Genomic DNA, 15,779 nt, shown 5'->3' on the forward strand with positions numbered 1-15,779 from the left:
GTTCGAGTCATCATCACTATATTTACTCCTCTCCTAACTGATTACTGATGCTTCCACATTCAGGTGCGAAACTAAAGATGCTGGTGTTCTGCTTTATTCATCACACCCTATATTCAATTATTATAGCAAATTGTAATAATTCGCTGAAAATTTTACATCTGTTAAACTATTTTCATATTTCTCCACAGTTTCATCTTTGTGTGGGTATGTTTTTTGTTCCATGCTTTCATTGAAATCAGCTGTTCAGCTGTTTTGACTATCAAAGGCTTTCTTCACTGTTTTGCAAATGAAAAGTTTAACAGCTCAGATAACCTGAAGAGCTTGATATTATCTTTTAGAATTTTTTTCTAAAAATATGGGTTATTTAGAAAGTTTGTACAAGTACACTACATAAATATACTAATTTAATATTACAGGTAATAGGCACTTTGTACAGCATTAGAAGAAACAACCTTATTGTATTTCCTGTAATATTAAATTGTTTACTTTAATACAGTACAAAGTGCCTCCTTGTACTCATTATTACAGGATTTAATTACTTTGCACATTAAGATTTTAGAATCAAATCAGTTTGATACTGTAGACATAATTTTTGGAAAATAATTGTTAGAATTGCTAGGGGAGGGAATGCCTAGTGGGATTAATGTTAGACTATTCACCCAGACACTCTGGTAATAATCTGGGAATCCAGGTTTGAATCCTGTCATGGTAGCTGGTGGAATTTGGATTCAATTAAAAATCTGGACTTTAGAGTTTAATGATGACCATGAAACTGGTGTTGATTATCTGAAACACCCATCTAGTTCACTGATGTCCTTCAGGGAAGGAAATCTGCTATCCTGACCTAGCCTACATTGGACTCCCAAGCCACATCAATGTGTTGACTCTTAACTGCCCTCTGAACAATTAGGGACAGGTAATAAATCCTAACCTGGCAAGAGATGCCCAGATCTTGTGAATGAATTTTTTAAAAAATGTAATTGACATTCAATCATCATTGTTGTAAGATTCCATCTGGCTCTTCAAGTCACTGAATCGTGACCATAGACCTTTGAACACATAAGGCAGGGTGTTTTTCCTTCTGTGCTGTCACTCTGTCTCATCAATAAGGCATTGGATCTCAAAGCTTGATGACATTGTTGTTGTCATTCTTGATCCATAGCAAGTTCCTCCTAGTCCGTCACGTCAATGCTGTCACACTTCAAGGAGAGCTTTAGAATGTCTTTGAAGTGTTTTCTATATCCTGTTTCGATAGCTGAAATAGGTTCAGTAGATTGGCTATTGTTGCAGGAGTATTCTCTGAATGCTGTGGATCTGATCCTTTGGTTTACTTCGGAAGAGATAGTGGGACCATGGCTGATGCAATCTCTGTAGCACTCTTGTACATTGCTGATACACACTCCAGATCTCAGTACACTACAGGGACTTATTAGCAACAATGACTCTGTACTTTTGTTCAGATATGGAGACCTTTGTTGACAAACAATCTGTCATAGTTTTTACATGGTTGAACTGGCCCATCTTAACTGACATTGGATTCTGTCATCAATGGTGACCTTTTGAAAAAGGTATTTGCTGAGGTATGGGAAGTGCACAACATATTCCAAAGTTTCTCTTTCAGCATCTGTAAAAGGTGGAATATTTGACTGACCAGGTGTGAGTCAATATGAGTTCTGTTCTGGCAACATTTGAGGACAGGCTGAGTTTCTTGAATGCCGAATTGAAGAGTGAGAATGATTTGCAAATCTGCAGCAGAGTGGATAACGTCACTGTAGTTGTCCACAAACTACACATCACGTATATATATAGGGTCCAGTATCATTTCGGCATGGGAGATCAAAGAGTTTGTCATGGACAGTGACACCGTGGCCAGTTGTGAAATGCCCCTGTCACATTGATGATAAATAGTATACCGGTTACCTCTCAGCTTTGCTTAACAAGAATCTGAATTTTAAATGCATCGATTTCAGACTTCCTAATCAAGACGGTTTAGCTCTATGGTCTGGGTTCAAGTACCACCTCCCCTGGAAGTGTGCCATACCCTGTCCAACTGGTTGATTGAAAAATACTTCTTTTAGCATGATGAAACATTTAAAGGGTTATGAAGATGCTTGATCATCCATACATTTGGAACATAGACCATAGAGCCTTGAGGTTTACTGAGTCAAATGCCTTGATCTGATTGATCAATGCAATGAAGAGTTCCTGCTCTTGTTTTCAACACTTCCTTTGGATTGTGAGGCAATAGACACCAAGTTAGAGGTTCCACTAGTAAGCCTAAAGCCTCGCTGCATCTCTGATTGGATTTCCTTAGGAAGTAGGCCATTTAGGAGAATGCATTTGTCCTGCTACGGGCAGGAAGGAAATAACTCATTGTAATGTACACATTGTAATGTACTCCACATTGTAATGTAATCAAAAAACTCGGCTTGATTTATATTGCTTTGTGAAAATAGCTAGAATTGTCAAATTCCTGAAGTCACTGTGACTGGAGATGGTGGTGGTGTTTGTGGATGTGCGTGGATTGGGGTGTCAGAAAGTGGGTTTGATGGAGTCTTTTTCCTCCCAAATCCATAGGTAAAGCACATGGAGTCTTGATATGGGCAAGAGTAACAAACATAGAACACCTCTCCAATCAGAACTACTGACTGTGTTGTTTTACATACATTTGATTGCATGCTGCAGCTCACCATTGATGGTGTTTCACCATGATTCTACTATAAAAATGATTCTAAGATGGTGGCAGAGTAGGACTCCTCAGCTAGGGCTTGTCTGCTTTGTCTGTTCCTTTTTTCCCCCCTCTTTTGTGTTTTTATTCTTTCTTTCTTCGCAGTGATGTCCTGAACTCCTGGCTTCATGGACTTGGCCTCTTGGCGGATCTCGCATGGCAATCTCTTGGCCTGGTGTGGCAGTCTTTCAGCCCACCTTGGCCTCAGCGTGGACTTTTGGCCTCCAGATGATTCCGGAGGGCTCTCTAGGCCTTGCTAGCCTCAAGGTGAAGCCCATCAAGGTCTGAAGTGAAGGCCTGGTGTGGACTAGATAAGAGGTGTCAGAGGGGACTGGATTGGGAGAACTGTTATTTCTTTATTTTTCTAATTTTTCCTATGATCTGAAATGCTGGACTTTTTATTCCTTTATTTTTCTAAATTGTTTTTCCCTAAGGATTTGTACTTAAGAATCTGTACCTAGGTACCTTTGCATGCAAGATGGTGTAATCTTTCCACTGTACTCATTTGAGTACATGTGACAATACAGTCATAGAATCCCTACTTGTGGAAGCTGGCCATTAAGTCCAGACTGACCCTCTGAAGAGCATCCCACCCAGACCTCCCCTCCCACCCACCCTGTTTTATCCCAATAATCCTGCATTTCCTCTGGCTAATCCACCTAACCTGCACATCCCTGGACACTATGGGCAATTTAGCATGGCCAATCCACATAATCTGTACATCTTTGGACAATGGGAGGAAACCCATGCAGATGTGGGGAGAATGTACAAACTCCACACAGAGAGTTGCCTGATGGTAGAATCAAACCCTGGTCCAATGCGCTGTGAGGCAGCAGTGCTAACTACTATGCTACAGTGCCACCTCATGATAAATAAAGCTAATTCTAAGGTAATGGAGAATGCCCTGGCAGGTACCAACTGTCACTGTAGTCAATTTTTCAAAACATTTTTCCATTTGTTGCCAGGTGGGGTGTGTGGGATAGAGAATGCCCAACAGACTCTGTGTGGTGACCATCATGACAGGCCAAGCTTTTTTGAAGCCAATCTTTTGCAGACTGATGTCAAATGGACAAAATCCCCTTCATGCACAGAATGGTGTGTCATCAGCACTGATATCAGTATTGAAACGGGAGGGATCTGTACCGTTGGGACAGTCTCCACCTGAACCAAGCTGGGACCAGTGTTCTAGTAAAAAGGGAAAATAGGGTGGTCAACAGGACTTTAAACTAGGAAGCTGGGGGGAAGGGAAGGGTAAAACTCCAAAACGTAAAATGGCAATGCAAAGCAAAGCTGCAGGTTAAAATCAGTGGGAGTGGATTCAACTGCACTGGAAAAAATGAAAAGAAAAAAGAACTCAGGAGGGGGTTTGGAAAGGGTGAGGAATCAAACTTCAAACACAGTGGGTAAACAAGTGACAATGAGAAGAGGGAATGGTAAATACAGGACTGAAAGAGTTATATCTAAATACACACAGTATAAGGAAGAAGGTAAATGAGCTTGTGGCGCAGATCGAAATTGGCAGGTATGACATGGTGGGCATCACGGAGACGTGGTTGCAAGGGGGATTAGGACCGGGAGCTAAATATCCAAGGATATACATCCTATCAAAAAGACAGGCATGTGGATAGAGGGTTGCATTGTTCGTAAGAAATGAAATTAAATCAATAACAATAAATGAAATAGGGTCAGATGATGTAGAATCTGCGTGGTGAGAGTTGAGGACCCGTGACGGTAAAAAAACCGTAATGGGAGTTATGCACAGCCTCCAAACAGTAGTCAGGATGTGGGGCACAAGATACATCAGGAAATAGAAAAGGTGTGTAAGAAAGGCAAGGTTACAGTGATCATGGGGAATTTCAATGTGTAGGTGGACTGGGAAAATCTGGTTGTTAGTGGATTGCAAGAATTGGGTAGCACTGGTTAGCAATGCTGCCTCGCAGCACCAGGGTCCCAGGTTTGATTCCAGCGTTGGGCAACTGGCTGTGTGGAATTTGCACATTCTCCCCGTGTCTGCATGGGTTTCTTCCGGGTGCTCCGGTTTCATCCCACAGTCCAAAGATGTGCAGGTAAGGTGAATTGGCCATGCTAAATTGCCCATAGTGTTCGGTGCATTAGTCAGAGGGGAATCAGTCTGGGTGGATTACTCTTTAGAGGGTCGATGTGGACTTGTTGGGCTGAAGGGCCTGTTTCCACACTGTAGGGAATCCAAACTAATCTAAAAAGGTATTTGTGGAATGTCTATGATATGACTTTTAGGAGCAACTTGTAGTGGAGCCCACTAGGGAACAGGCATTTCTTAAGGTAAAGGAACCCTTAGGAGACAGTGACCATAATATGATAGAATTTACTCTGCAATTTGAGCGGGAGAAGCTAGAATCAGGCATAACAGTATTACAGGAGAAAGTGAGGACTGCAGATGCTGGAGATCAGAGCTGAAAATGTGTTGCTGGAAAAGCGCAGCAGGTCAGGCAGCATCCAGGGAACAGGAGAATCGACGTTTCGGGCATAAGCCCTTCTTCAGGAATGAGGAAAGTTTGTCCAGCAGGCTAAGATAAAAGATAGGGAGGAGGGACTTGGGGGAGGGGCGTTGGAAATGCGATAGGTGGAAAGAGGTCAAGGTGAGGGTGATAGGTCAGACTGGGGTGGGGGCGGAGAGGTCAGGAAGAAGATTGCAGGTTAGGAAGGCGGTGCTGAGTTCGATGGATTTGACTGAGACAAGGTAGGGGGAGGGGAAATGAGGAAACTGGTGAAATCCAAGTTCATTCCTTGTTGTTGGAGGGTTCCTAGGCGGAAGATGAGGCGCTCTTCCTCCAACCGTCGTGTTGTTGTGGTCTGGCGATGGAGGAGTCCAAAGACCTGCATATCCTTGGTGGAGTGGGAGGGGGAGTTGAAGTGTTGAGCCACAGGGTGGTTGAGTTGGTTGGTCCGGGTGTCCCAGAGGTGTTCTCTGAAACGCTCCGCAAGTATTACAGCCGAATAAAGGCAACTAAGGAAGGTGCTGACCAGAATGGACTGGGAGAGGATCCGAGTAGGAAAGGCAGTGAAACAGTAATGGCAGGAGTTTCTGGGAGGAATTCAGGAGAGATAGCAAAAATTCATCCCAAGGAAATGAATCACACTAACGGGAGGATGACATAACCATAGCTGACCAGGGAAGTCAGGGACAGCATAAAAGAAGAGGAGAAAGCATTGAATGTGGCAAGGGCAATGGGAAGCCAGAGGATTGGGAAGCCTCCAAAGATCAACAGAGGACAACAAAGAAAGAAATAAGGAGGGAGAAGATTAAAGATGAGAGTAAGCTAGCCAGTAACTTAGAAATGATTGCAAGGGTTTTGTTATGTATCTGAAGGGCAAAAGAGAGGCCAAAGTGGACATGGGACAGCTGGAAAATGATGCTGGAGAAATAAGTGCCACACAGAAGGCTGCTGAGTAAGATAAGGACCCATATGTTAGAGGCAAGGTACTAGCATGGATAAAAGATTGGCTGTCCGGCGGAAAACAAAGAGTGAGGATAAAAGGGTCCTCTCAGGATGGAAACCTGGTGACTTGTGGTGTTCTACAAGGGTCAGTTGCACAGTGTTGGGACCACAACTTTTAATTTTATACATTAATGATCTGGACAATGGAACTAAGGGCATTCTGGCTAAGCTTGCAGATGATAGAAAAATAGATGGAGCGATTGGTACTGTTGAGGAGGCGGGGAGACTGGAGAAGGATTTGGACAGGTTAGGAGTATGGGCAAAAAAGTGGTAGGTGGAATATAACGTAGGGAAATGTGAGGTAGAATTTTCTTCCCACTTTGGTAGGAAGAATAGAGGTGTGGACTATTTTCTAAATGGGGAGAAAATTCAAAAATCTGAAGTACAAAGGGACTTGGGAGTCCTAGTCCAGGATTCTCGTAAGGTTAACTTGCAGGTTGAGTCAGTAGTTATGAAAGCAAATATAATGTCATTTATTTTGAGAGAACTAGAATATAAAAGCAGGGTTGTAATTCTAAGGCTTTATAAAGATCTGGTCAGATCACTTTTCGAATATTGTGAGCAATTTTGGGCCCCATACCCTAGGAAGGATGTATTGGCCCTGGAGCGGGTCCAAAGGAGGTTCACGAGAATACTCCCAGGAATGAAAGGCTTAATATATGAGGAGTGTTTAAGGACTCTGAGACTATACTTGATGGGGTTTAGGAAGAGGGGTGGGGATCTAATTGAAACTTAACAGAATACTGAATGGCCTGGACAGAGTGGACATTGGGAAGATGTTTCCATTAGCAGGAGAGATGGATACCCAAGGGCACAGCCTTAGGTGAGACCCTTCAAAAGAGATAAGGAGAAACCTCTTCAGCCGGAGAGTGGTGAATCTGTGGAATTCATTATTACAGAAGGCTGTGGAGGCCTGGTCATTGAGTACATTTAAATCAGAGGTAGATAAGTTCTTGATTGCCAAGGAGAGCAAAGGTTACAGGGAAAAAGTGAGAAAATGGGGTTGGAAAAACTAACAGAGTTGAGAGTGTGACGCTGGAAAAGCGCAGTAGTTCAGGCAGCATCCGAGGACCAGGAGAATCGACGTTTTGGGCAAAAGCCCTTCACCAGGAATCCAGCATCTGCAGTCCTTGTTTTCTCCTTGGAAAACCTATCAACCATGATTGAATGGACAAATGGCCTAATTTCTGCTCCTGTGTCTTACAGCCTTATGGTCTTATCATTGTGCATTTGGCACATATTGAAGCTATGATATGTTTCCAAATGTTTCAAATGTGATCCAACCCTTTGACCACTTCTAATTGGAAGGACAAAGGCTGCAGATACATGGGAACATCACTATCTGCAAGTTCCTATCCTCGAATATCGCTGGGTCCCTAAGAGCATTGTGGGTCAACCTACAGGTGGACTGCAGTGGTTCAAGAAGGCAGCTCATCACCACCTTCTCGAGGGGCAACTAGGAACGGACAATAAATGCAGGCCAGCCAGAGATGCCCATATCCCACAAGTGATGTAATGAAAATAAAAACAGAAAAGGCTGGAAAAGTTTAACAAAATCGTAGAACAAAATAAAGCTAATGGTAGAGGTCAGTACTGTTTCTGTATAATTTAAAACCTAATCTCAAATAAGTATAGGAGTTAGGAAACCAGGACAGCAGGAAGAACGTAAAGAAAGGTAGGAGAGACTAAATGACAACAGGAAAATTATGCAACACAAAAGGTGGGGGGTGATAAAAGAATAAATAAACAAAGCAATTTATGGATCTGAAGGTCTTGCAAGTGGTAATTATAAGATAAGAGTAAAGGTCAGTATTTAAAACTGTTGAACACAATATTAACAGCAAAAGGTTGTAAGGTGCCAAATTGACATTTTGGCTCTAGCAATTGACACTTCTTAACGAAGCATAAGGATTAGCACCTCATCTTTCAGGTTAAATTCTGATTTAATTGTGGAGCCTAGAAGAATGTCACTTGTCACCTTCATTCTCTGTTCTGAATTCTACCTCTTATTTTAAACGTGATAACTTTTGTTTTTTCAGGTTGCTCTGGAAGAAGTTGAACCACTGATCCACTTTGCTTTAAACTGTGGAGTCTTAAGTTGCCCTCCAGTCAAGACCTATTCCGCCAAGGTTTGTCTTGAATCATTCCAAGCACTGTTCAAAGATTGTTTTGTGTGTGTATCACACTGTTGCCATCTCCCCTTGCCTTCATTTTGGATGGTGTTTTAGAACAATCTCGTGTAATGGAATTTTTAACCTCTCATTAACTGTCAAAACTTAACAGTAATCCATTTCTCTGATCATTTTGTATAGTGAACTATAAGTAATAGACTTTGTGTGGACATTAAACAGCTTAGTGGAATGGATAAACACATGCAATTTAAATTTAATGCAAAAAAGTGCAAATATATATATAGGTAGGAAGAACAAGTAGACATTAAATGAAACATACATTTCTAAAGGGGATTTGGCAGCGAGAGATCTGACATATATGTGAACAAATTGTTGAAAATTGCAATGGAGATTGAGAAAGCAGTTAAAACATCACATGGGAACCCAGGCAGTTTAATTAATCCAAAGCAAATAATATAAAAGCGTACATTTTTTACAAAACCTCATGTGGTTTAGCCTCAGCTTAACTAGTGTTCAATTCTAGGTACCACATTTGAAGAAAGATGTGAGAGTATCAGAGAGAATGCAGAAAGATATTGATGAATGATTGCAGAGCAAAAAACCTTCCGATACATGGAGAAGCTGTTGCTGTTCTTAGAACAGAGGAAGTTGACAGTGGATTTGATAGAAACGCTCAAAGTTGTGAGGGATCTAAACAAGAAAAAACTGTTCTGGATCAGTGTTGCTGGAAGAGCACAGCAATTCAGGCAGCATCCGACGAGCAGCAAAATCAACGTTTCGGGCAAAAGCCCTTCATCAGGAATAAAGGCAGAGAGCCTGAAGCGTGGAGAGATAAGCTAGAGGAGGGTGGGGGTAGGGAGAAAGTAGCATAGAGTACAATAGGTGAGTGAGGGAGGAGATGAAGGTGATAGGTCAGGGAGGAGAGGGTGGAGTGGATAGGTGGAAAAGGAGCTAGGCAGGTCGGACAAGTCCGGACAAATCTTCCGCCTCGGAACACTTCAACCCCAGGGCATCAATGTGGACTTCAACACGTTCCTCATTTCCCCTTCCCCCACCTCACCCCAGTTCCAAACTTCCAGCTCAGCACTGTCCCCATGACTTGTCCGGACTTGTCCGACCTGCCTAGCTCCTTTTCCACCTGTCCACTCCACCCTCTCCTCCCCCACTCACCTATTGTACTCTATGCTACTTTCTCCCCACTCCCACCCTCCTCTAACCTATCGCTCCACGCTTCAGGCTCTTTGCCTATATTCCTGATGAAGGGCTTTTGCCCGAAACGTCGATTTTTCTGCTCATCGAATGCTGCCTGAATTGCTGTGCTCTTCCAGCAACACTGATCCAGAATCTGGTTTCCAGCATCTACAGTCATTGTTTTTACCAAGAAAAAACTGTTCTCAACCAGAGGACAGAGTTAGCAATAGAACCCAAGGGGTCATGAGAAAAGAAATTTATGTGTGCAGCAAGTAATTAGAATCCAGAAAGTGCTTCCTGTGTGTGTGTTGGCACAGATTCAGTTACAAAAAGCTGAATATAGGGTTCTTAGGGGGCTTGAGAGAGTAAATGCAGAGAGGATATTTGCCCTCATGGGAAAGTCTAGGACCAGAGGGTGCAGTCTCTGAATAAAGCTGTGTCAATTTAATGCTAAGAGGAGGAGCAATTTCTCCTCTAAGCATTGAGAGTCTTCAGAATTCCTTGCTATTGAGAACTGTGGGGGCAGAGTCATTGTGTATATTTCAGGCCAAGAAAGATAAATTCTTGATCAGTTGAGAATCAACAGCAGGAAGCTTGAAATTATTTTTTATTCCTTCACAGGATGATGGCATTGCTGGCTAGGCCAGCAATAATTGCCCATCCCTAACTGCCTTTACGAGTTAACCACATTGTTGTGGGCCTGCAGTCACATGTAGGCCAGACCAAGTAAATATCGCAGTTTTCTTCTCAAAAGACGTCAGTGAACCATGAGGAATGATCCTATTGATTGGCAGAGCTTTAATTGCTGGTCTACCATAAGTTGGCTGATTTCAGTTGGGAAGCAATGGAACATACAAAACAGTTGGTCTGTTTTCCCAAGTGTAGGGCAAGTCTATAGCCTATTGAATGATTCGTACAGTGTGTGTATGTATCCAGACACTGATTGTGAATAAAATTAAGCTCGGTTGTTTACCTTCCACAATTGAATGTATGCACGAAATACTGAGGCCATGGGTAAGAAGCAGGAGCGTTTTTGGATCCTTATCCAGACACAAGCCACTTAAATGAAATTTGGGGAGAGGAAGCAGATAATGTAGAATCTGGTCAATGAATGGTGTATTTTATTTCATTTCTTACAGCATATTGACAAGCAGCTGAAGCTTTCAGCTGCGGCTTTTCTTGATGGTCCTGATGGCTGCCAGGTTGATGTGTCCAAAAAGGAAGTTCGCTTAAGCCAGATTTTCAAATGGTACAAGATTGACTTTGGCGGAACAGATGAAAAGGTAAAGAAATAGTCACATGAACTTCACTCTTGTTGTACACAAGTGAAAATAAACTAATGAGTCTTTTTATAACACTATGTTTTAAGGCACTGTACTGGATTTTTATTCTGAGGCAGAAAGGGGGCTGGATTGAAATCGGGGAAATTCAAAAGAATTGACAACTCTCAGTGTTTCCAGCAGATCCTGATTGACTTTTTTTTGTTGTCTCCGAGCCCCAGCCAGTCAGTGAGTCTGAGAGGTTGGCTAGATGTCAGGCAAGTAGGCAGCCAGGGAGGGAAGTGGATGGAGAGAGTTGTGGGGATCAGAAGCCTCATGTGGGAGGTTCCTGCAGGGATGGAGGTCTTGGTTCCTCAATCTTGATAGGTGGGTGAAACAAGAACATTGGATCCACCAAGTAAGAGGAAAAAAACTCAGCATTTACACCCAGCAGCCCTTATCTTTTAGATGTCAGGTTTCCTCTCAGGAACCAGACCAGCGAACATTAAATTTCAAATCATCCATTAATGTGAGGTTCTTCCTGCTTCATAATATTTTAAAAAATTTCAGATTACTTCCTGGAAGTAGGTTGGTTGCCCTTGGCCTCCAATTTTTCACACTCACGTTGCCTATCATAATCTGAAAACACGATAGATTCCACATGTACACTAACAATTACAGCTCTTCTACTCCACCAGCACCTTTTAACTGCTCTGCCTGCAGTTCATCACAACGCTTGATAACATCAAGTATGGAATGAGTAGAAATTTCTTCCAATAGAAGTTCTGGAAGACTGAAGATATTGCCATTAGTCCTTGCCGCGGACTTCATTCCATCAGTTTTTGAATGAACTACCACCACACGTTTGCACCATCAGTAAGACTGCCTACCTTCACCTCTGGAAAATCATTTAATTCTTTGGTTCATCTGATGTAAAAACAGTCACCCTTATTAGCTCTAGAGTTAAATATTCCAATACCATTATAGTGGCCTCCCATTTTCCACCTTGCCTAAACTTAAACTTGTCCAAACTCTCTTGTGTCTGCATTGTTACTTGCAACATTCACCCATCATTCATGCATAACGAAATATTTAAATGGAGAAACGCTTCAGAAAGCCACAGAACAGAGGGATTTGAGAGTCTTCATTCATGAATTATGATAAGCTGGCATCCAAGTTCAGTGGGTAATAGGGAAGGCAAGTGGAACGGTGCCCTTTATGTGGAGCATAAAAGTCAGGAGACTTTGCTAAAACTGTACAAGGCACTAGTCAGATCTCAGTTGTGAACAGTTTTTGGCTGTTTGTCTCTGAAAGGATATACTGACATTGGAGACAGTTCAGAGAAGATTCGCTAGATTGTTATCAGATATGGAGGGGCGGTCTGAGTAGAAGTTGAGTAGATTGAGCCTGTACTCATTGGAATAGAGGGGTGACTTTATTGAAACATTTAGGATTTTTAAAGGACCTGACAGGAAAGTTGTTTCCCTTCACTGGGAGAGTCTAGGACAAAAGCATTTAAGCTCAGAATATGGTGTCATATGTTGAAGATAGAGACGAGGAATCTTCTCCAGGAGGATACTATATCTGTGGAATTCTTTACGACAGAGGCCTGTGAAGACTGGGTCATTATGTATATTTAAAGTTGAGATAGACAGATTATTAATCAGTAAAGGATTTAAAGGTTATGGGGAAAAGGCAGAAAAGTGGAGTTGAGTTTGGGGCGGCATGGTGGCTCAGTGGTTAGCACTGCTGCCTCCCAGCACCAAGGACCCAGGTTCAATTCCCACATTGTCTGTGTAGAGTTTGCACATTCTCCCCGTGTTTGTGTGGGTTTCCTCCGGGTGCTCCGGTTTCATCCCACAGTCCAAAGATATGCAGATCAGGTGAATTGGTCATGCTAAATTGCCCATAGTGTTAGCTGCATTAGTCAGGGGTAAATACAGGGTAGTGGAATGGGTCTGGGTTACTCTTCAGAGGGTCGGTGTGGACTTCTGAGGCCAAAGGGCCTGTATCCATACAGTAGGGAATCGAATCTAATTCGGCAAAAGTGAGGACTGCAGATGCTGGAGATCAGAGTCTAGATTAGAGTGGTGCTGGAAAAGCACAGCAGGTCAGGCAGCTTCCGAGGAGCAGGAAAATTGACGTTTCGGGCAGGGATGAAGGCAGGGAGTCTTCGAGGGAGAAGAGATAAATGGGAGGGGGGGAGGAGAGAAGGTAGCCAAGAGACCAATAGCTGGATGGAGGTGGGGGTGAAGGTGATAGGTCAAAGAGGTGGGTGGAGTGGATAGGTGGGAAGGAAGATTGGCAGGTAGGACTGGACATGAGGATGGTGCTGAGCTGGAAGGTTAGGTGGCGAGGGAATGAGGAAACTGATGAAGTCCACATTGATGCCTTGGGGTTAAAGTGTTCTGATGTAGAAGATGAGGCTTTCTTCCTCGAGGACACCTTGAGAATGTAATTCCGGCATTTACATATTAAAGAACCTAAACCACCATATTCCATTCTAAAAGATGAAACATTTAATCTAAACTTGTTTAAGAACAAGTTGCTTGATATTTAACTAAAGTTGTTTAATATATCATTACAACTCCATGACACTGTCACCCTTTTGCTATACATTCTGTGTTGTATGGTGATGTTCCACAACCACCTGACGTAGAGGCAGCGCTTCGAAGCTAGTGCTTCCAAGTAAACCTTTTTGGACTATAACCTGGTGTTGTGTGAGGTTCACATGTGGCATTCAAGAGGGCATTGGATGATTATACAGATAGAAAGTTTGTGCAAGGGTATGGGAAAAAAAAGCAGGAGATTAGCACTGGGTAATGATGCTTTATTTGAAGAGCTGGTGTAGGCAGAAATGGTCGTCTTCTATACCTTAACAACTCGGTGAAGAATGCATGTGACTTAACATAAATATCCTGATCAGCTGCCTGTAGAGGTCATTACTGAACGTTCACAAAGTTGAGCTTTATCATACAGAAACAGATGGTCAGCTCAGAAGACGTGTCAGCCTAGAAGATTAGTTTTCCAGTTTATAGAAATCCCAAGACTCCAAGGGTTTGTTAGTTTGTAGCAGTTTTCAGGCCATCAAACCTAGGAAAAAACGTCTTAAGCTGATGCACGAGTCAGTGAGGAAAAACTGGGAGGAGTGATTTGAGTGAGAAATTAAAGAGTTAAAATAGGAGTGATACTTCACTGAACTTGAGTAATTAATGGATGTTGTTGGAAGAAGATTCAAATCTTAATATTTGTTCTTGAAATTAAGATGTTTCTAAATTCTCTGAAAAAATATTGGTTTGTTTATTTTACAAACCTGTATTCTTTTGTTTAAAAAAAAGTGAATATATTCAGTGGCCATTGAAGCTAACTAAACCCTAAAACTTATTATTTATCAAGTAATATTGAGATCTAAATTGTTCAGTATTTTCATCTGCAGGGACTATTAGAACATGAACTTCTCTTGACAAAGCCTTATTTTGAGAGTCAGGGCCAAATTTTGTCTGATAAAGTGCCTGTAAAGCAGGGACTGTTTAACTATAATAAAGTCATTGTAGAAATGCCAATTTTTGAGCTGCTGCGTTGTCAAATATAAACATGAACAAACCTTTAGCACAATTAGATAGAGAATTTTCCCAGTCTTCACCCTCAATTTCAGAACTTGCAAAGAAATAAAATTGCAGGTTATTCATCTGTCTGTAAAATCAGCTGTGTAAATTAACAGCTATGTCATACACTATTAAGGCAATCGATTGGATAAGTAGTACTTTGGGATGACCTGTGGTGATAAGGTACTACATAATACACTGATGGTGAATGATCATCACCTTTCTTAGAAGGCTAAATCATACTTTGCATTCTTCAGTATAATAAATAATTTTATTCAATTTGAAGGTAAATATTTAGTTTAACATATTTGCACTTTGTCCCTTTTGTACAGCTATTGAATTGGGTATTGGAGTATCTAGGGGAATCACCAAAGAAGAAAGTACTAAAAGAACTCCAGGCTCAAGGGGACATCAGAGTTACATATCTTCCATATGACTGGTCTTCAAATGCTAAAGACTGATGACAGGTAGAAGTGGAAGTTACTGACTGCCTGCAATGCAGCCCAAGCATTGCATATACTCTGTACGCCTTCCAAAATAGTAACCAAAGCTCTTTTGAATAGAAATTTTAATATAAATTTCTATGAATAACGTGGAATTGATTGTGTGACAACTTTGCGCCCAGATTCAAGCATGGTCACTAACAATTTTATGATTTTTTTGCAAGGTTTGTATTTTCTTTTCTGAAAGGGAATCTTTTCACTTTTTCTCTTAGTGGGGTCTGATCTGAAATTGCATCTTTTATTCAAAAAGATAGTCTGTTCTATTTGCATTATTACTATTCTCTCCAAAGAATGTGAATGGGAACATAGACACTGTTAATTGCCCTTTAATAATTGTTTTTCAACTATCAAAGGTTGTAAGGGATGAATTATAATTTAAGTATTGTTTTTCTACAAGCTTGTTTTCGGAATCAAAATAAAGTCATTGCAAAGCAATATCTAGTTCCTGACCATTTTTTTAAACTGATTAAAAAGCCTTCTAAGCCTGATTGGATTTCCTGTCCAAGTTCTTATACATACCCATGGAAGTGTGTACTTAGTATATTCGCCTTATGGGTGGCACGGTGGTTAGCACTGCTGCCTCACAGCGCCAGAGACCCGGGTTCAATTCCCACCTCAGGCAACTATCTGTGTGGAGTTTGCACATTCTCCCAGTGTCTGTGGGTTTCCTCCGGGTGTTCCGGTTTCCTCCCACAGTCCAAAAAATGTGCCATGGCTATGCTAAATTGCTCGTAGTGTTAGATGAAGGGGTAAATGTAGGGGAATGGGTCTGAGTGGGTTCCTCTTCAGAGGGTCGCTGTGGACTTGTTGGGCAAAAGGGCCTATTTCCATACCAAGTAATCTAAAGAAACCTCAGCAAAAGGTTGGATGTGTTGCTCAAAG

General features: G+C 41.8%; 1 protein-coding gene across 2 annotated transcripts in view; it reads left to right on the top strand.

The window, feature by feature from the left end:
- Positions 1 to 15,332, top strand: part of LOC122555319 (uncharacterized) — a 74,410-nt gene extending 59,078 nt beyond the window's left edge. For both annotated transcript variants that reach the window (XM_043701190.2, XM_043701189.2), the window contains exons 10-12: positions 8,247 to 8,336; positions 10,670 to 10,813; positions 14,727 to 15,332. In XM_043701190.2, coding sequence (XP_043557125.1) covers positions 8,247 to 8,336; positions 10,670 to 10,813; positions 14,727 to 14,855 — 363 coding nt within the window. In that variant the 3' untranslated portion in view covers positions 14,856 to 15,332. The remainder of the gene's footprint in view (positions 1 to 8,246; positions 8,337 to 10,669; positions 10,814 to 14,726) is intronic.
- The last annotated feature ends 447 nt before the right edge of the window (positions 15,333 to 15,779 follow it).

The sequence above is a fragment of the Chiloscyllium plagiosum genome, unplaced genomic scaffold, assembly GCF_037043375.1.
Source record: "Chiloscyllium plagiosum isolate Xiang-an unplaced genomic scaffold, Cpla_swu_hap1 HiC_scaffold_12, whole genome shotgun sequence".
NCBI lineage: Eukaryota > Metazoa > Chordata > Chondrichthyes > Orectolobiformes > Hemiscylliidae > Chiloscyllium > Chiloscyllium plagiosum.